The following is a 19,687-nucleotide window of genomic DNA, read 5'->3' on the forward strand; positions in this document are numbered from 1 at the left end:
TTTTTGTTACCAGCCTTGTAATTCAGGTATCTGAAAAATTGGGACAAGTATTTGATGACAGATGTTTCAGCAATCTCACACCCTTATCACACTGTCATCTCTTAACTGTGAAAACAAATTGAGAGCCACTTTTTGATTGAAGAAAAAACCCACGACTTTGAAACACCTGGCAGATGTGGGATGAAAACGCAACAGGCCAAAGAACAGGTTCAGTACGGCATACATTTTAGGACATCCTCAGGTCTCAGACGAAGGTGTCAGACCTCAGACGAAAAAGCATCAGTTCTCAGGAAAACCTCCGTCGGGTGTCAGACCTCAGACTAAACGGCCTCAGATGAAACTGTCTCAGACTAAACGGCGTCAGACCTCAGACGAAACGGCCTCAGACGAAAAAGCCTCAGACGAAACGGCCTCAGACGAAAAAGCCTCAGACGAAAAAGCCTCAGACGAAACGGCCTCAGACGAAAAAGCCTCAGACGAAACGGCCTCAGACGAAAAAGCCTCAGACGAAAAAGCCTCAGACGAAACGGCCTCAGACGAAAAAGCCTCAGACGAAACGGCCTCAGACTGAACGGCCTCAGACGAAAAAGCCTCAGACGAAACGGCCTCAGACGAAAAAGCCTCAGACGAAACGGCCTCAGACGAAAAAGCCTCAGACGAAAAAGCCTCAGACGAAACGGCCTCAGACGAAAAAGCCTCAGACGAAAAAGCCTCAGACATATTTATTTTATTTATTTTTAAATTCGAGGGGGGGGGGGGGGGGGTGACTAAACGGCCTCAGATATAATTATTTTATTTATTTATATATTTTTAAATTGGGGGGGAAGCGGAGCGTTGCCGGGGAACATGAAACGTCATCAAGATGCGACCACAACAACCCTGGCGCGTCTATGGGCGCGGAATGAAAATACAGTAAGTAAGTTTTAGTTAACGTTCGCCGTTCTGTTTCTTTTGCTTATGCCATTGTTATATATATTGATTTATTGACTTATGGTTAAAAGGTAGGAAGAGAGCTAGCGTTATATTATATTTTTTAAATTGTAAAATTAGGCCGATACTATTGTGTCTTGCTAATCGTAGCTAGCTTCAGTAGTAGCAATTGCTACAAATGTACATAGCATACGTTTGTAGCAGACACATATTTTAGCTCCCTTAAATGATTATGGGAGGCTTTAAATGATTAACGCTGTGAGGCTATTAAAGCACTTAAAACAGTGAAGTGATTAGGTCGTGTATTGTAGTAAATCAAATTCTCACATTTTGTTTGATATTTAAAATGAACCAAGTGTAAATACTGACCATTAGTCCTAAAATTATAGCTCGTTAAATTTCAAATGACGTATTGTATAGAAAGCTGTCAGTTGTGGATTTCTACTAATTGCCTAACGCTATTATTTTGCAATAACATTTTTGTTGTTTACTTTTTTTCAGACATTGGTGCAAGATGTCAACTGACAGCAAGAGTGAAAGGAGTATCCACAATCATCAATATACTTATGAGGCTATGTATGTATGAGTTTTAGCTGAATAAAGTTACTACCTCTTAAGTAGAATGTTCACACCCAGAAATTTCCATAATTCCACTGGCTAGCTATTTTGCATCAGTACAGGTGTTAGAATATCATTCAACCTATGGTTGTCACACTTAACGTTTTGTAGAGGATATGATAATATTGTTATTCAGAAATGGCTTGAAACAGAAGGAAATACGCTCTGTATTGGCTTCATCTGGACATGAAATCAGGTAGGCCTGCATTTTGAGAAATGTGTTGCTGTATCAGATACCATTGACATGACACATCTCTGATATGCACATTGTCTTATAATTACAAAAGTCTTTTCCTTGTGGACAAGACACAATGCATGTGCTTTTATAAGGAAAGCATGTATTGTGGTTGTTTTGTGACCTAACAGTGAGAGACACATGAGAAGGATTTTGAAAGTTCTGGGATTGAGGCGGAGAGACCCCCAGCGACCTCTCACTGAAATCCGCAAAGCTGTGGAGGTAAGCCTTAATAAAACAAGTATCGTCAATAAGGCTAAGATATTAATATGTTTTTCTGGAACCTTTGTTGCAGGATTTTTGCCGATATATTGAATACATGTAATGAAATGTTAGTTGCTCAGGTTGTATTTGCAGTGTTTTTCCTTATGATAATTCAAATGGTTTAATATGTTGTGCAATGTGTTGATTTACAGAGTGAGATGAGACAGTGGTCACCTGAACAAGGCATCAGGGCAATGCTGAAACGGGTTCGGGATATCAGAGGAGTGCAGCCTTGCTACAGGTTGGTCTCTATACTTTGCTCTTAATGTTATGAGGTAGAAGCTCATTTCAATTAATTTGTAGGTCATTTTAATTAATTTGTAATCTCCTGTTAATATAGAAATGATGTTGCTGAAATAATGAGGGATCTGGATGCAAGTGGTCTTCAAAAAAGAGCTCCTGGCAAGAAGAAAATTCACCGGAGGAATTACTTCTGCCATGGCCCAAATGACACCTGGCACATTGATGGTACATATCTTATCTTTTAAATTTAAGTGATCAACTTCTAAGATGGTAAGTTTATACTCATTCAGAAACATACATTGTTCCATACAGGTAATGACAAACTGAAGTTCTTTGGCATGTGGATACATCTAGGTATTGATGGGTATGTTGCATTTTCTTTGCAGTCTGTAAATTCATTGATAATTTAATGTTCCATGAAGATTAGGTGTTGATGTAGATTTTGTCACATATGGCCATGTAGACTTTCAGTAAAAGTCTTGCTATGATTACACGTGCCATAACGGTAATTCAGTCCTATTATAGTAATGTGAATATGTGCACCTTTTCTGTTGTTGTCCACTCAGTTTTTCTAGGAAACTTCTTTGGTTGAAGCTAGGCACTTCCAACCGCAAGCAAAGATTTGTTGCAAGATACTTCTACGATGCTGTTCAGGAGCAGGGTGGTATGCACTGTATTGTTTTTAATTGGTTGGAATTCCTAGAAAACAGTTACCAAGCGAAAGATTTAAGTTTTGGTAACAATAGAATGTCCTTGATATGGTTTCAAATACCAAACAGTTATGGCACAAACAAAAGATTTTCTTTTTGTATGCTCAGGCTGTCCCAAATTGATTCGAGGTGACAGAGGAAAGGAGAACCTTGTTGTTGGTCAAATGCAGATGGCATTTCACATGCGTGAGCAGGGGAACCAGGCACAGCAGTGCTTCAGAATGGGGACATCAGTGCACAACCAGGAAAGTTTTTACATTTATACACAAATATTTTTAGACCGGCACTGATGGCATTCAAAATAATAGTGTAATTTTTCATTGTTTAGAGAGCCGAATGGTTCAACAGCATTTTAAAGAGGGCATGGATCAAGAAATGGCTGATAACATTTGAGGTATAAAAGCAAATGATTTAACAATACAGACGTAATAAAAAAAGTACGCTCCTAAAGTTTAATGTTTTTTTGCTTGACATTTACACCAGCTTGATGTAAAATGAACATCCAACACCAACTGACAATTTAGATGTTTGACTTTCTTTTGTTTTTGGACCATATCTTGGATTAGATAGTTTTCTAAATGTAATGTGTTGCTAGTCAAGGCTGATTGAATCTGTCCCCAAGAAACACATATAAACTGTAGAGTATAAGATCAAAAAAGTCCTCGTCAAGCAGGAGCATTTGCTTTATTCTATTGCCTTCTGAAGTGATCCTAACTGTTGTGTATGCGTATTTAAGGAAAAGCATGAGGATGTTTTGACTTAATATAAAAGAAAATAAATGCTGCATACCCTGATTTTCTAGTTACTTTGCTACATGACTTTATTTTTATTTAAAAAAACCCACTCATCTTTGGGAATTAAAATCTTGTAGTTTTTGGGCATTTCCTCACTCTTATTGTAATCATAGACTTGATTGACATAAATTTAGAATTTGGTTCACTGATGTAATGCTAAAACATACAACTTCTGTCTTTTTCAAAATCACATGCTTAGGCCATGATGGAGTCTGGCATCCTTGAGCTTGACAACCCTGTACACATGTAAGTCAATAATGATCAGATTAATTGCATGTCACTAACAGATTTAATGTTAACATTGAGTTCCATTTCTTTCTCCAAAGCAACTGCTTGCAGTACACACACCTTCCACTCCTTCAGAAAGATTTGAAAACTGAGCAGATAACATGGAACATCCATGACATCCGCAAACAACGCTATGCTGCAGGTCCATTTGGGAAGCCAGATGTTCTCTACACGTCCCCACCTCCTGGTATGTTACTTGCAAGTTGCAACAAAAGTTGATAATCTTTATTTAACTTAATTCTAACGTAACAAAACACACGTCATTTGCCAATGTAATCACACCATTGCATCAGACTGACAGATTATAGGAACAAATTCTGAAATTTGTAAATATTTGTTTATGTTTTAGTGTTGGCTACCTATCTTTTTAATTTCATATTACTAAATCTGTAAACCTACTTAAAACATTTCATATTTAAATTAACATGCAGGAAAGACATTGAAGCTTCAGCTTAAAGCATTGTAGGTCATGGTGAACTGATTTATATGCATGCTCTGAAACAGCTTTGCAATTATTGATGTACTTGTCATTCTAATGGAAAATGTTCCCCCAATTGCAGGTTTTGCTGACATGCTGTGCCCAGTCGACACAGACCTCCTCGACTACGCTAAAGAACTTGTCAGTGAGAAAGATGAACCATTAATGGTGGCAAACCAGGAGTTCCGAGACATGTGCCATGCCATTTTGGAAAGCAGTCATTTTCCAAACACAGCAGATGGTTGTCTTGCTGCATACCTCATGATAGTCCAAGAATTCACCACTGCCATGAACAAGAATACAATTCCTACACCCTGTACATTTGCAGAGGCAAATGAGATATACGAAGTTCTCATCAGACAGAGGATGGGAGGGGAGTGAGCAAGTGACATCTTTAAAACACCTCACCAGTCTTCCTTTGGCTAAGACAAGCGACAGGGCTATCAGCTGGAGTATATTAAATACCTTTTGAGAAATAAAATGATACAAATAACTGGCAATGTTTTTATTTGAACATTTTCACAGTATTGGAAGTTTAGTGTTCAGAAAAAGTGAAACTTTCTTGTTAAACAATGTTTTCCATGTTTCAAAGGTCCTAACCTACATTTTGATTTCTTGATAATTTTCAACTGTAAGAAAAGAATTTCAGTGCTTCATAAACAGCAGACTACAACATACAGCAAAACATATTAGCACAGTGGTAAAAATGTACTGTTGAACCCCAACTTATTGCTTGATTACCAGCTGTAGCCATATCGGCTTGCAAGATCAACTCCTGACTTGAGGAACTGTACAACATCAGATGCGGCAGGCCTCGATGCGGGGTCATAGCTTACCAACCCACTAAGAAAACTGTACCTCTCACTGAGATGTGCTAGGGCATGTGGTGGGGTTTTGGCAGCCATTAGTGCAACCAGCTCTCGTTGTTTCTTGACCTTCCACGGAACAGACCCAGTGAGGAGCTCCAGGTATGTAGCTCCCATGGACCACATGTCTGTCTGCAAGGAGGCCTCTTCAAAGTGTAGAATGCATTCGGGAGCCATGTAAAGATAAGTACCACCAGTTGGCCCTACAGCCTGTGCAGTGAACCTACTGCCTTGACGAACCATCACAGTGTCTCTAATGTTTGCCAGGCCCCAGTCTGTCAGGATTGCCTTCTTAGATGGGTAGTGAACCTGTAAGGTATTGAAATACAAATCTTTTAAGGTCAGGTTGTCCAAAATCTCACAGATTGTATAACTGGTCAAAACCACGTGGCTGCAACAGACATAATACCTATATAATTCCCATACTAATTACAGTCCTATCACCCATAGTGTCCAATGTTTATGGTATTCAGGTAGGATGCACTTTTAACTTTTTTTTTATTGATGTGCAGTGAATCTCAGGAAACAGATGCAAGGCAACCTTGGCAGAGGGATGAAGCTCACAACTTAGCACCACACCCACAATATGGGTTAATTTGTCTTTACAATTTTTTTTCAGTTGCTTGATAGATTTCTCAGATCAGAATTTAAAATCTCAAAACTTATTATTCAACCTCCACATGTAGTCATTGGTGCACATCATAAAACAAATTTCTAATTGTTTTGGACAAATCCTTTGGGACATTCATGCAAATTATGTATAGTCGTCCACTCTTTCCTACATTTAAGTGATCATGCCATGTCGATCAAAATGTGTTACAGTATTGAAAATGTGACATGTTCAACCATTCTGCATGTACTGATTCATGCAATGAACGAATGATTAGATGTTTCAGGGGGCAAGACAATCAAAAATAACCTATGTAAAACATGTTTATCTACAGTACATAACATACGCTCTGGATAATGTAGGAAATTGTATAAGTGTACATAATCCTTTGCATGAATATGCCAAAGCATTTGCATCTGCAGTACTGTATCTGTTTAACTTGTTGAAAAAGCAGAGAAATTGCTTTTCTGATGTGCATAAGTGACTTGATGACGTGGAGGTTGAACAAATAGTTGAGAATTTCAGTTGTGATCTGGGAAAATTAACAAAATCAGGGAGAAAAACTGTAATTCAAGACAAGTAGCTTACCATGACATTTGCTGGCTTTAAGTCTTGGTGAATGATTCTTTGTGCATGGATATACTCAACAGCCATTGAAAGGTCCAATGATATGAAACTGGCATCATGTCCTTCGAGCTAACAAGACAAAAGGTAAAATATATGTAAACTAAAGAAATAGTGAAAATGTTGCTCAAATTAAACATTATGGGGTCAAGTGTGCAGAAATCGTAACTATGTCCTGCATCTCTTCCGAAATAAATGTACACGTATTGACAAGAACGTCAACTTCCAAATTACCCATAGGTGGAAGTGCAATAAAAAAAAGGCACAGATACAGCTCTAGCAAATAAAATGCCTTTATGGCAAACATCCTGTGCTTCTGTGGCAGCAGACAAAGTAAGTAAGCCCCCCCCCCCCCCCACAGACACACCTAAACATTGTTCATGCAGACATAAGAGAAAGAGTAATGGCACCTTTACAAAGCAGTTGTCTGTATGAAGCACTGCTTCCAGGGTGGCTCCGTGAATGTATTCGGTCGCCAACAAAAAGCAGGTCTCACTGCGGGCTGCTGCCATGAGTCTGACAATGTTGGGATGAGACAGTCTCCTGATAAAATACAAGACAAAGAACACAATGTAGTGTCACATTGTTTTACAACATTGATAAATACAATGATAAATGTATCATTATAAAACTTTCGCAAACACAGCACTATCAAATAAAAAAACAATATAAATCACATGTAAGTTCTTACAAGGACACGTTTATTTCATGTTGGATGTCGTCGTCCTCACATCCTGCAGAGCCAAATACTATCCTTTTAACAGCTGCCGGAGTACCATGGAAAGAACCTTGATATACCTTGCCAAATGTTCCTTCACCAAGTAGGTTTTCTTCATCGTATTTAATTAAAGCCTTGTCCACATATGGAACACGTGGAAGATACACTTGGGGATAAAAACACACATTATCAAACAGCTGCCACTTGGTGCTCCAATCACTCCTGTCATGTTTGTAGAACAGTCATATCTAAACCATGCAAGGCTATCTCCAGGAGCTGTAGTCAGTTTCTACCCCTGAAATATGACAACTTCTATTCTTTCTTTGGTTTAACTCAACCTCTGCTTAAAAATATGTCTAATGATAAATCTAACAAAAAACATTACTTACATGATGGTAAAATGGGAGTCATGCTGGACGATTCAGGGAGAAACATATTTGCAGAACCTACAAATAGCTCTTCATCTCCCTCCACTGCTCTCCTTTCCCCTATAGGTGCACATGGTGACAGCCCTTGGCTTACAGCTCTGCCTATAATTGCAGATGACCCTGAATTTACATCCACCTGTGACCTGCACTGGCTTTCCTTTCTCGCTCTCCCTGTCTCCAGTTCACCTGAGCTGGATGTCTTAGGATGGATATCCTATGAACACATTTGGAGAAAATATCTATACTGCATGTTTTCCACTGTGTACTAACTAATGTCCGTGACACAAATAAGACCATAATGAAGATCAAGGCTTTACCTGATCTGCAAGACTCCTACCCACATCAGTTTCAGGGAATTCATCTGCAAAATAAGACATGTATTAGACTAAAATTGTAACCATGCAATAGTGCACACATACTACACAACCATATACCGGTTCAATATGTAATTTCAAGATACACTAAAAAAAGTCCATACATTCAGTATCGGCAGACATACAGATGCCACTTTCATCATCGCCCACATCAGTTTTAAGGAGTTCATCTGCAAAATTAGACACATTACACAAAAAAATATAAACATACATTAGCAAACACATAGTGCACAAGCTTATATAGGTTGGAAATGTAATCACAAGACAAAATTTAAAAAATCTTTCATTTAGCATTGGCAGATATACAAGTACACACCTGAGGCGGAACTTAGATCACCTGAAACCATGACATCTGCAAAAAAACAATATTTCTTACAAAATTAACAAATTGGACATTAAAGATAAAAGCAATACTTATTACACTATTGCCTATTAATTACCACATTCTCTTCGTCCAACATAAACTGTCCTTTTCCATGGAGTCGAAAGGTCTGAAACAGTCTTATACTCTTTGTGAAAGTCCTCCTTACTCCACCTGGACCCATCAGAATGGCAAAGGGTGAACTCACTCCCCTCAACATCCCCTGGCCAGAAACTGTTTTTGCCTATGTTGACCAAGTCATCATAGGTTTCATGGCCTTGTAGAAGGACGCGAGGTGGAGTTTCATCCAAAATCAGTTTCTGGTACCGTCCATACTTTCTGAGAGTTCTAGGCTTCCACTCCATTGGAGCCAGTCTTATCTAACATCAAGGGAAAAAAATAAAATAAAATGTAATCATAATAAAAGAAGGTCTTTACAAAGATATGTATACAACACATTCATACAATCTGTGTCTGTGGCTTAGTATTCACACACCTTCACTAATGATTTTCCACAGCCCAAATCTTTATCATTGAGTGGAAATTGTTTTTTCTTTACTTGGGGCTTTAGTAGCTTTTTGGCTTTGCCAAATGCCTCTGCTGCACCTGTAAAGTAGTTATACATTTAGACTGACAATTGTGTCAAGCCAAGCGATCTAAACTATTTCTTAGTAACAGTACTAGCTCTTACAACTGTGTACAATTTTATTTTTCCTTACTTAAAAATGCATTGGCCCTTCTTGAGTTGGTGTCATCTGCAATATGAGAAGGGCAGTGTTATGAAACAACTGCATTAATTCCACAACTGCCACAGGCTTCTGTACAGTGAACTTCATATACAAATGTGATGTCCTCATATTGTACGTTCAATCAGCCTGTAATTTTTTACAAGTTGTGCAACAACTATCAATAGTCAAGCCTACCTGTTTTGTCAGCTGCCAGGAGCTTTTTGACTTTGGCATCAAAGCCTTTTTTGGTAAGCTCACCTACAAATTAAATTTGAAGTGGAGGGAGTGACAATAATGCAGTAGTCAGTCACCAAATCTTGAATCAAATTCACCTTTTATATTTTAACAACAAAAAGTACACATACATACAGCGTTGTGTGGCAGTTAAAGTCAGCATGAATGTGCTACCATTACCGTTAAACCACAATGAAACAGTCGTTACCGTTTTCAAGTTCTTTTTGAAGATCCTCATAGGCTTTCACTTTGTCCATCTGCTGAAATATATATGGATCAATTACTGACCAATTTAGCAAAACATTAGCCATTGCTACTAACGTTAATGTACTGAAGCTAGCTACGATTAGCAAGACACAATAGTATCGGCCTAATTTTACAATTTAAAAAAATATAATATAACGCTAGCTCTCTTCCTACCTTTTAACCATAAGTCAATAAATCAATATATATAACAATGGCATAAGCAAAAGAAACAGAACGGCGAACGTTAACTAAAACTTACTTACTGTATTTTCATTCCGCGCCCATAGACGCGCCAGGGTTGTTGTGGTCGCATCTTGATGACGTTTCATGTTCCCCGGCAACGCTCCGCTTCCCCCCAATTTAAAAATATATAAATAAATAAAATAATTATATCTGAGGCCGTTTAGTCACCCCCCCCCCCCCCCCCCTCGAATTTAAAAATAAATAACATAAATATGTCTGAGGCTTTTTCGTCTGAGGCTTTTTCGTCTGAGGCCGTTTCGTCTGAGGCTTTTTCGTCTGAGGCTTTTTCGTCTGAGGCCGTTTCGTCTGAGGCTTTTTCGTCTGAGGCCGTTCAGTCTGAGGCCGTTTCGTCTGAGGCTTTTTCGTCTGAGGCTTTTTCGTCTGAGGCCGTTTCGTCTGAGGTCTGACGCCGTTTAGTCTGAGACAGTTTCATCTGAGGCCGTTTAGTCTGAGGTCTGACACCCGACGGAGGTTTTCCTGAGAACTGATGCTTTTTCGTCTGAGGTCTGACACCTTCGTCTGAGACCTGAGGATGTCCTAAAATGTATGCCGTAGTTCAGGCAAGTTTAATTTGTCGGTGATGTCAGTCCTTCTATGACGGGATGTCCCACATGCTCAATCACATCCATCTCTTTCCCCGTTTTGGGTGCATCTGCTTCATCTGTCAAACATGTTGGAGGAAACGAAAACAGACCTGGAGTCAGATTACTGTTCTGGAAACCAATGATGTGCCAAAATAGGATCTTTGGTGTGTCAAAGATGGTCCAGAAGGGGCTTGCTTTCTTGGTTTTTAGTTAAATTGAAAGTAGACTCTTGAACACAATGGCTGTCTTTTGAATCTTGCTCCAATCTGTCTGCTGGTGCCTTAATGTAAAAAGCAGACAATGGACAAGAATTAGATCTGATTAATCGTGTCTTTAACCATTTCCATGACACTGATTCACTTGTTAATCAATGAAGTTTAAAATCTACATTATTTTGAAACATTTTGCAGTTTTTAACAGTTGGGATTCACAGTGAAAAATTAGTCTATTTTCCATTCCTTCACATGACTATCCAATACTCTTTTCAAGGAAAAGGTGTGGAGTGTGTTTTCATCCAATCCCATACACCAATTCTACACAATTCACAGATATCATTGTCTCCTTGCATTTTGACTGAGCACAAACTGGTCCATTGGATAACATCCTTAAGGCTTTCTCGTTTTTCTCCCTGTCTGAGTATAGTTGAGAAATCAGGAGCTTTAATTTCCCTGTGCATCAGCTCTGTTGATGACATTGTTACTCTATTGCCATTTTTTTCACCCCAGCTTTTTGTCTCCGTCCATCACACTCTTATGACTATTTTCCTCAATTTCTTTGACTTACCCATTCAGCCACTTCACACACAACACCCTGTCTTTATTTAAGCATACATCCCCGTCTTTGCGTCACAGTCACCTCCCACTGGGCAACCTTGTTTAAAATTGGTTTTCTGATCTCTGTTGGGGATGAGTGGCAGCGGTGTAATATGGGATAGCAGTTATAGCATGTTCCGATTCAGCAGACAGCTGTCACAGGACACAGAGGGATCATAGCTGACTTCTCGTCCTGATCCCTTCAGGACTAGAAAGCTCTCAGCAAATGCCAAGACAGCATAAAGGAAAACACAATGAATAACCAAGCAAAACACACAAAGCCATGGTCAGACTCATGTTGCTCAACAAAACGCTGAAGCTTGTAAGGTTTGTCCAATATGCTTTGCTGTTCAGGGGTCATTGTTGATCATGATGCAGTTGTCATGTTAGATTTGCTGTGAGTGTGTGTCAATGTTAGCACCACTTCATCTCACACTTCCTCTTCCTAACACAATGTGGATTTTTGTCACAGAAGGTGATACTTTACCCAGATGCAAACTCCAGATGATCAACACACACTGTTGGCCGAAAAGGACGATGGCAAATGTTGGTAGTTATTCATTATGTATAATGTCACTGCCAGTGATGGAATGTTTCCAGAGCAAAGTCAGAGGATGTTTTTCTTTTTTCTTTTTTTTCTTTTTTTAATTTAATTAAACTCAGTTGACTAATATTCAAGTTTAAATGCAGAATCTGTTTGCAAGGGAGATTGTTCGGGTTTGAAGCGTACTGCTATTGGTTGGCTAATGGTATTGATCAACTGTGTGTCAGTGATTGTGATCGTGTGCAGGAACACTTTCTGTACATCCATGATGTTCTGTAGTCCCATAAACATTGCTTAAATAGGAATACACATGTTATAGATCTCTATCAACAGTGATCATCTGAAAATGATCCAGACTTGAAATGTTCTTTCAATACTCAGCCTTACTGATTTTCTGGTTGAACTGTTATCAATAACCAGGGCATGGGGATGGAAGCCTTGGCCATGCTTACTTTTGGAAAGCTCACATGCAGCTACAGCCTGACGAAGTAGCCAGCACTCCTTAAGAACACATCATCATCAGACAATATTACATTGGTTTCAAAATTGTTACTAAAATTAACAGATTTCAACCCAATTTGTTACACTATCTAAGACTCAAACCCATTTACACCAGAACAGCTGTGATTTTGAGGTTCACATGTGGCTTCAATTGAAGAGCAGATGTTGAAGCTGAAGATGTTGAATTCATTCTGCACTTGTTGTGCTGACCTTTTAAATAAAAATAATAGTAGAAAGGAAGTCAATGAACCCAAATAAACGTGTTTGGTCTTTTTTTTAAAGCTTCCACTAATTAAATGACATAATGGAACACTTAATCAATTTTATTTTTTGAACTCATTTTACACCCGTACTTCTAAATGAGCAGATCTGTTCTGTTGCCCTTCAAAGGCTGGTGGTAAAACCTACTCCCCTCCCCATCAACCATGTCATAGACTTTCAGATATCCCTGAGGAAGAGTGTTTAACATGCACAGGTAAACAAAACATCTCTCTGCAGCTTGACTAACACTTCTTTTAGCTTATTCTTCCATGCCAACATATTTTGCCTATTGATCCCATTTTGTTATATTGAAGTTAATTCATTCATTAAGTTGCTTTCTTTGCAAATAGACATAGACATAGTTTTGTATTTTTTTTGGGGGGGGGTTCAGGTTGATGCACTGAAATGACAATTAGTTAAGCTTAAGAGAGGATGCACAAAAACTAAAATAGTGTTGTTACTCGTCATATGTGTTCAGAGTGGTCCCAATACTTGATGATGACTTCACTCTCTGAAAATTGTAATATTGTTGATAAATTCACCAATTATAACTGGACCAATTAGAAGACTTAAGTCAAACAGGATTTCAATTATTGAAATTGTTTTCATTGCCTTGGTCGGAGTGATATGTAGACAAACTGAGAGATAAAGCAATAATTGTTTGCAAAAAATAATGTTCATTTATTGTGATGAATTCAGTCTCATGCGCTGTGTTCACTGCAAAAGCTCATATTGCCATAATGTGAAAATTGCGATTTAAAACAATTTAAAAATTGCAACCCTAATATAAATTGATCTGGAATACAAAGGGAATGGCACCAGATAACCCGAGACAATATACCTGCTGAACAGATGGGGATTGATTTAAGCCCTGTCTGGATCAGCATTTGGGAATTTGCCTGTTAGTCATGTCACCATTGCACACTGATGTAATTGATTTTGAAACATGACCAAGAAAAAATAATGTTTAAGATCAGTCTAATTTTCATTAGAAATTATGAAACGATGTAAAACCATATTGAAAATGTAAATTTAGATGTAAATGTAGATTATTTTGCAACCCTGGACTAGTTAACTTTTTTCATTACTCATTATTCGTTCATTTCTCTCCGTCTATGAGGTAATTGGCAGTCCTCTACTATTGTGGTCCATTTGCTGTGGACGACTTCTGCTCATAGAGCTCTGGGGATCCACAGCCAGCCATTTCAATAATTCACTCATAAATAATAGATCTATTTTAAATTAAAATTCTAACAGGGACTTTGGGAGTCACTCAATCAGGCAGTATTTGTGCTGTGGTGTTAGCTCCGGCTAACAAATCACTGTGAACTCAGTGTTTTTCACTATAGGAGCTCCACACATCATCTGACTGCCAAGTGTTTTCTGCCATAAACACAACCACGCTCTTGTTTCCTTTCATCTCTGCATTTTATTCTCTGTTAAATTGAATATGAAACGTCTTATGACTGCTGGCACTTCATATTTCAATTGCATTTTAAAACAAAGTACATTCCTGACACTTGATTCAAAAGTCTGCAGTCATTAAGAAATTAAATCAAACGACAAAGACCTCCTCTATGAATACAGCCCCTCTCTGCTCAACCTCTGCCTGCCTGCTAACCATCCACCCACCACGCCTCAGTACCATGGGTGCCCTAGCCTTCAGCTGCTCAGCACCTAGATTATATAGAACTCCCTCCTCCCACACATAATACAGTCTGACTCCATCTCAACCTTCAAATCCAAACTCAAAACCCACCTGTTCAAACTGGCATACTCACTCCGGCTGGTCACTGTGCACTACACTTGTCTTCTCTGTTTTTTTGTACATCAGTGTTTGGTTCTTATTTTTGTGATGTTGCTATTTTATGTTTTTTATCCTATGTAAGGTGACCTTGGGTGACTTGAAAGGCACCATCAAATAAATAAAATGTATTTTTTTAAATGGTTTGAGTTAAAGATTGTGCCTTTTCCTGTTTTTTTTTATTTCGGTAACATGACTCTCAAACTAGCAGTGTTCACATTGTAAACTCCATTATGAGCTCTGCTCGTAAACACCACCTGTACTTATTGTGTTCTTTCATTGTTTGACTATACTGTTAAATATAATGCATCAATTATGTTACACATTAGAATTTCTAAGGGAATTAGAAGCATAAGAACACTCGTGTGTACATGTAGCATATGTTGCTGTAGTGTTACAAACAGTTGAATTGCTAATTGCTCAGCTCTTTCACCTCCATGGCAGTGCTTGTGCTGACTCCACTGTGTCTCTCTCAGCATGGAGACTGATAGTTTCCAATACTGATCAGAGTGTGAAACCAGCACTCAAACACTCTGTTTGAATCATGTATTGATCAGTTGGTTTAAAGGACTGCGCTTGGTGTCAGCACAGATCAATATGTGGATGGAATTTCTGATACGGTCATAACCACCACAGCAGGCTCATTTTGCATCATGTTTCTGTGGATATAGAAAAAAAACAAAGAGCAAAATACGAGACAGTTAAATCAATGGCTTTTGAATCGGGACTCAAAACAGACAACTTCCTTCTTTTTCCAACTATAACTTCATGCTGTTCCTACAAGGGATTTAACAGTTAAACAGAGGTGACTTTAATGCCTCTAATGGCATCATTACCAAGATGGACCTTTGAATGAAGTCTGGGAGGGTATGATTTGTGTACTTGAGGCCTTGTTGTTGACAGTTAGTGTTACACGCACGGTGTTCTTTGTGAACAGGACAATTATAATTGAGTTCTCGTTCATAGGTAATCAGCATCCTCAAATATAATTATGACTGAATATGACCGTTCCAAGAACTGATTACGCTTTTTTTTCTCACTTCCTTTTAAAATTATACTGTGTCTAATGGTCCCAGCGTGTCTCTCCAGTGTATATCTTACACCAAGCAGAGCGCTGTGTGGACTTCCCCACTATGCACACAGGAGCTCAGAGCCTGACCGCTTCACCGTGTGTGGTAAACCACTCTTTCAGTCTCCAATCAAACCCTGGGGGAGCAGAGCTGGAACACCAACAATGAAACCTCAAAGGTTGAAGCTCTCTCACATAGTTAGTTTCACATGTTGCTACTTGTGCGAGGCTTTACTTGGACTTTTGGTTGATAAAATCACAAGCAGAAGTCAATTTCCCTGCTTGAGTGGTGTCACAGATGGGAAATAAACCTGATTTTATTCACTTATTGGTCTTCTTGTGAGGCTAAAATGACTGATTCTGTGTATTAAGTCAAGTAAGCTAAAAAGAACAATGAGTGGAAGTGTCCTGTAGGCAGACTGGTAATTACAAACCTTAATAGAGTCATGCGAGGCTTTCATCTAAGGGGGCTCTATAGTGCACATTTACATAGCCCTCACTTAAGACTGTAATTTTAAGGTGCTACAGTGAAAGATGATCGTCACTCTGCGGTGAAATTACATAATCCTTTTCAATATCCGGATTTAATGTACTGTAAGCAGAGCAGAGGTTTCTACTCTTAGTCCTCTCATAATGTTGCAGCTCAGCTCAACTTCAACAACTCACTTTGTTTTGCAAGCTTGTAGTCTGTGGAGAGATGTGATTTCAGGTACTGAGGTCATGTAAAATATTTCAGTGTTTCATTTCACAGGTGTAATCCATATGGGGACAGGACATTGAACAAAATTGGTACTATCAATTGGGAACTACATGCTTACATTGTGCATAGAAATGTACATTGTGCAAGCTGGTATTTTTCTGATATGTTTATCAGACCAGCTCGAGTGTTGACCAGAAACCTGACTGTTCTCTACTAATGGTCCCAGTTGAACAAAGGTTGCTTTTTTGTTTTTCTCAGTACTTAAAGGAAGCTACTCAGTCACCTCCATTAACGTCTGTCTGCTCGGTCAGTTTTACAATCAGTGTGTGAACACGTCACAAAGAAAAAGCTTCAAATAACCTGCTCAGCTCATGAGACATGCTTAAGCTCTCTAAGTGCCTTCTTACATGCTTGATTAGATTTATCTTTGGGTCTTTTTATGCCTTTTTGTTTGAGACAGGACAGTGGATAGAGGCAGAAATCAGGGACAGAGCAGAGTTGGAAATGACAAACGGGAAAGGAGCCACAGGTCAGATTTGAACCTGGACCACCTGACCTGAAGGACTACAGCCTCTGAGCATGGGGCGCGCACACTTACCACTATGCTACCAGTGCCCCTAAGAAGATTTCTAAAGATAATATATGACAGGTAATTCCTCATTACACGTGGGCTACTAAATTTAATTAAAACTCTCAATACATGAGGAGTAATAACCTCTCAGGAGCAACATCTTCTGCCCTCACATCACATCCCATTAGTAGTTACAGGGGAGCCGGGGGAGGAATGCATGTTATATGTGGACTAGTGAAGTTTTAGACCAAGGACCAATGGTTGTCTGGTTCTTTCTGACCGCTGACACACTCCTGAGGCATTACCATTACATGAAGAAGTCTCCACAGCTCACATGTTGAAGTAAAAGGCAGCTTCTCTAAGAAGCCTTACTGCTGCTGCTTAGTCCCATACATACAAACATGTTCACACTGTATCTCCCTGCTGTTATAGTTTCTATCAGAAAGGATGCCAAAAATAAGGACTGAGGTGGTTTAGAAGGGCAAGCTGCTCCCTTTAAGCACTCATGGGACATTAGCCGTGTCTCCAGTCCTGCCTTTCCACTGAAGCTTATCGGCCTCACCCCTGTGATCACGCTTCTCTTTTCTCAAACGTGTACGCGTCGAGCCAGGAGCCTGCTGAGCTGTCGGAACGTCTTAGCTGGAATTTCAGTGGAAGTGAAGTCTGTTCCCCTTCAGAGGTTTTGCCCAGGGCTTGAAATTAAAGTCTGTATCTGTAACACCAGGAGCTTGTGTTGTGTGTTTTCATTATGGCTTTGTGCTGCCGGGTGTCTGCGGTTAACTGTTTGTGTCAGGAATGATCCCCTTTGTTAGGATTTTATATTTCGAGTGAAACTGTCAATACCACAGGAATGGCTGACATTTTGCCCTTACTTCCTGCATACATTATGGTTGAAAACATTGGTATCTCTTAAAGATTGAGAGGTTTTGTAAATAGTGCTGCAGAAAACCCTTAAAAAAAATTATATATATATATATATATATATATAGAGAGAGAGAGAGAGAGAGAGAGAGAGAGAGAGAGCACACGCCATGTCTTGTATTTTTATCTCTGCTAAAAAAATAGCAGCATCTGAAATTTCTTGAATTTCATTAAATACATTCTTGATAACAAAAAGACAAGGTTTTGAAAGGACTGCACAAAAATGCAATCCTGGTGCCATTTTGACAGCTTTTAGAGCCCTGCATGGTAGCAAAGTTATCAATTTTTATAAGCTGAGGGGGATTTGATAGGAGCTGTGCAGCAGATTTTTTTTATGGTGGATGGTAGTTGACACCATCCCGTTCTGCATGTTGATGCACTACTCCACTTGATCGTCTGCCAAAAAATTGCACATTAATCTCTCTGTCTATAGTGTAAAGCTTTGCTATGTTCGAGTTACATCAGTCCATTTTAGATAAGACCTCACCAAGTGAAGGCAGCACAATTTCCTCATCTGATTCATGTACACGTTCCTTTTTATATGGTAACGTTCCAGCCAGCACTTGTGAATGCAGCTATAAACTGTGTTAAAAAACTATGGTTTTTGGCAGTGTTTCAGAGCCCATGTAGTTATGGCCACGAGTCTCAACAGGATTGTGTTTAATTTTAATGCAACTCCATCTGATGGTCCAAAGACCACAGCCCCGAAATAAAGATTATCTGCCTTGCTAATGGCAAATGGACTTGAGCTTGTATAGCACTTTTATACTGCAGGTCACATCTAAACATTCACACCCATTCGCTGACTAGTGGCAGAGGTTTCTGTAAAGTGACCAACAAACTCCAATCAAGTTTTTATGTTGAGTCAGAGACACCATCTGCTGCCCAATTATAATGAGTGTTCGGGAGGTGGAGACAGGAAATGTGGAGAGCAAATTAACTAAAGTGAGAATGTCATCCGCTGTACCAGAACCTGAAACACCTTCCTATCTCCAGCAGGTCTGTCTTCATAAGAAACATCTTGTCTCCTTTCACCTGGTGATACAATTCTGTTACACTGTGTATGTGTCTGTGTTTGTTTATTTTCTGTCTGACCTTGATGATTTTCAAGTGATTTTCATTTCCCCCCGGCATCCCTGGTTAAATTAAAACTATTACAGCTGGGTTCCCCTCAGTGCCAACTCGTCCCAATAACACACATATGCAGAACTAAAATGCCAGTGGGGATAACTAATGAGAGAATATCATGAGGCAGGTGCAGGACTAAATAACAGCAATAGAATCGATTTTTTGAGTTGATGAGACGTTTTCTGTACAGAGGAGAAGGAGAAGGTGAAGCATGTTAGAGAGAAACGGTAAAGCGCAGAGCGGAGGAGGAAAAATGCTCATTAAAACAAATAGCTGGATATAGAAAACAACTCCTCACCTTGAAGAGTTTACATTTTCCCTCCTATAGTCTCCAGAGCTCTTAGGTGGAATTGAGCTCTGAGGACTTCTTCTGCATCTCAGTTTTCTCTTGTCTGAAGTAGACAGGTGGAGCTGGACAAAAAGAGCTGACAGCCTGTCTCCTCCTCCACCCGGCGTCACTCCATCACTCTGTTTGATACTTTACCTTGGGATGTTCCTCTTCACTTTTTGCCCCCCAGCACTTACAAACTGTCAGATAACTTTCAGTTTAGAGTCATCAAGTAGGCAACACTCTTGATCACGTCTGTGAAGTTATTTATTGCAGTGCAGATTTTGTGCTGCATTGAAGAGCTGAGAGGAACATCTATTAACTGAAATTATTAGCCAAATAAAATAATTATTTAAATATCCAACCTTGGATTTTTGGCCATTGTTGCCCTGTTATAAGTGAAATATTACTCAGATATATTCATTGTTATCATCACACCATTATTGGTTTGTTTTTTACATGTTTTTTTGTT

The 19,687-nt window shown here is 39.1% G+C and overlaps 2 protein-coding genes across 8 annotated transcripts; one reads left to right on the top strand and one right to left on the bottom strand.

The window, feature by feature from the left end:
• Positions 1-767: 767 nt before the first annotated feature.
• On the top strand, positions 768-6,728 carry LOC306841064 (uncharacterized protein). Its single transcript, XM_079370707.1, has 14 exons — positions 768-912; positions 1,432-1,506; positions 1,685-1,744; positions 1,915-2,005; positions 2,200-2,288; positions 2,388-2,515; positions 2,603-2,654; positions 2,857-2,954; positions 3,109-3,249; positions 3,333-3,394; positions 3,994-4,040; positions 4,121-4,269; positions 4,643-4,857; positions 6,624-6,728. The coding sequence occupies exons 1-14, from the start codon at positions 863-865 to the stop codon at positions 6,627-6,629; spliced, it is 1,263 nt and encodes a 420-aa protein (XP_079226833.1). The 5' UTR covers positions 768-862; the 3' UTR covers positions 6,630-6,728.
• LOC306841029 (cyclin-dependent kinase 2 homolog) lies at positions 5,051-10,116 on the bottom strand. Of its 7 annotated transcripts, XM_079370655.1 has the most exons (15): positions 10,013-10,116; positions 9,712-9,763; positions 9,465-9,527; positions 9,261-9,296; positions 9,038-9,147; positions 8,689-8,921; positions 8,497-8,532; positions 8,285-8,350; positions 8,124-8,167; positions 7,993-8,020; positions 7,768-7,908; positions 7,352-7,544; positions 7,071-7,203; positions 6,625-6,732; positions 5,051-5,735 (listed from the first exon to the last, which is right to left on the bottom strand). In XM_079370655.1, exons 6-15 carry the CDS (start codon positions 8,759-8,761, stop codon positions 5,298-5,300), a joined length of 1,260 nt encoding a protein of 419 aa, XP_079226781.1. In that variant the 5' UTR covers positions 8,762-8,921; positions 9,038-9,147; positions 9,261-9,296; positions 9,465-9,527; positions 9,712-9,763; positions 10,013-10,116; the 3' UTR covers positions 5,051-5,297. The 7 variants fall into 7 exon arrangements, 6 of the variants coding, with proteins under 6 accessions (XP_079226781.1, XP_079226777.1, XP_079226776.1 ...); XM_079370651.1 differs by having other exon boundaries at positions 7,768-8,020; positions 9,712-9,760; positions 10,013-10,114; XM_079370650.1 differs by having other exon boundaries at positions 7,768-8,020; positions 10,013-10,114.
• Between the last annotated feature and the right edge of the window lie 9,571 nt (positions 10,117-19,687).

The sequence above is a fragment of the Symphodus melops genome (assembly GCF_947650265.1).
Source record: "Symphodus melops genome assembly, chromosome: 1".
NCBI lineage: Eukaryota > Metazoa > Chordata > Actinopteri > Labriformes > Labridae > Symphodus > Symphodus melops.

Coding starts and splice junctions, on each gene's coding strand:
- LOC306841064 (XM_079370707.1), top strand. CDS start 863: ATGCGACCACAACAACCCTGGCGCGTCTATGGGCGCGGAATGAAAATA. Junction 1,507..1,684: donor CAATATACTTATGAGGCTAT/GTATGTATGAGT, acceptor ATTGTTATTCAG/AAATGGCTTGAAACAGAAGG. Junction 2,006..2,199: donor AAATCCGCAAAGCTGTGGAG/GTAAGCCTTAAT, acceptor GTTGATTTACAG/AGTGAGATGAGACAGTGGTC.
- LOC306841029 (XM_079370651.1), bottom strand. CDS start 8,761: ATGTTGAGGGGAGTGAGTTCACCCTTTGCCATTCTGATGGGTCCAGGT. Junction 8,533..8,688: donor AAGGAGGACTTTCACAAAGA/GTATAAGACTGT, acceptor GTTTTTTTGCAG/ATGTCATGGTTTCAGGTGAT. Junction 8,351..8,496: donor TGATCTAAGTTCCGCCTCAG/GTGTGTACTTGT, acceptor CTAATTTTGCAG/ATGAACTCCTTAAAACTGAT.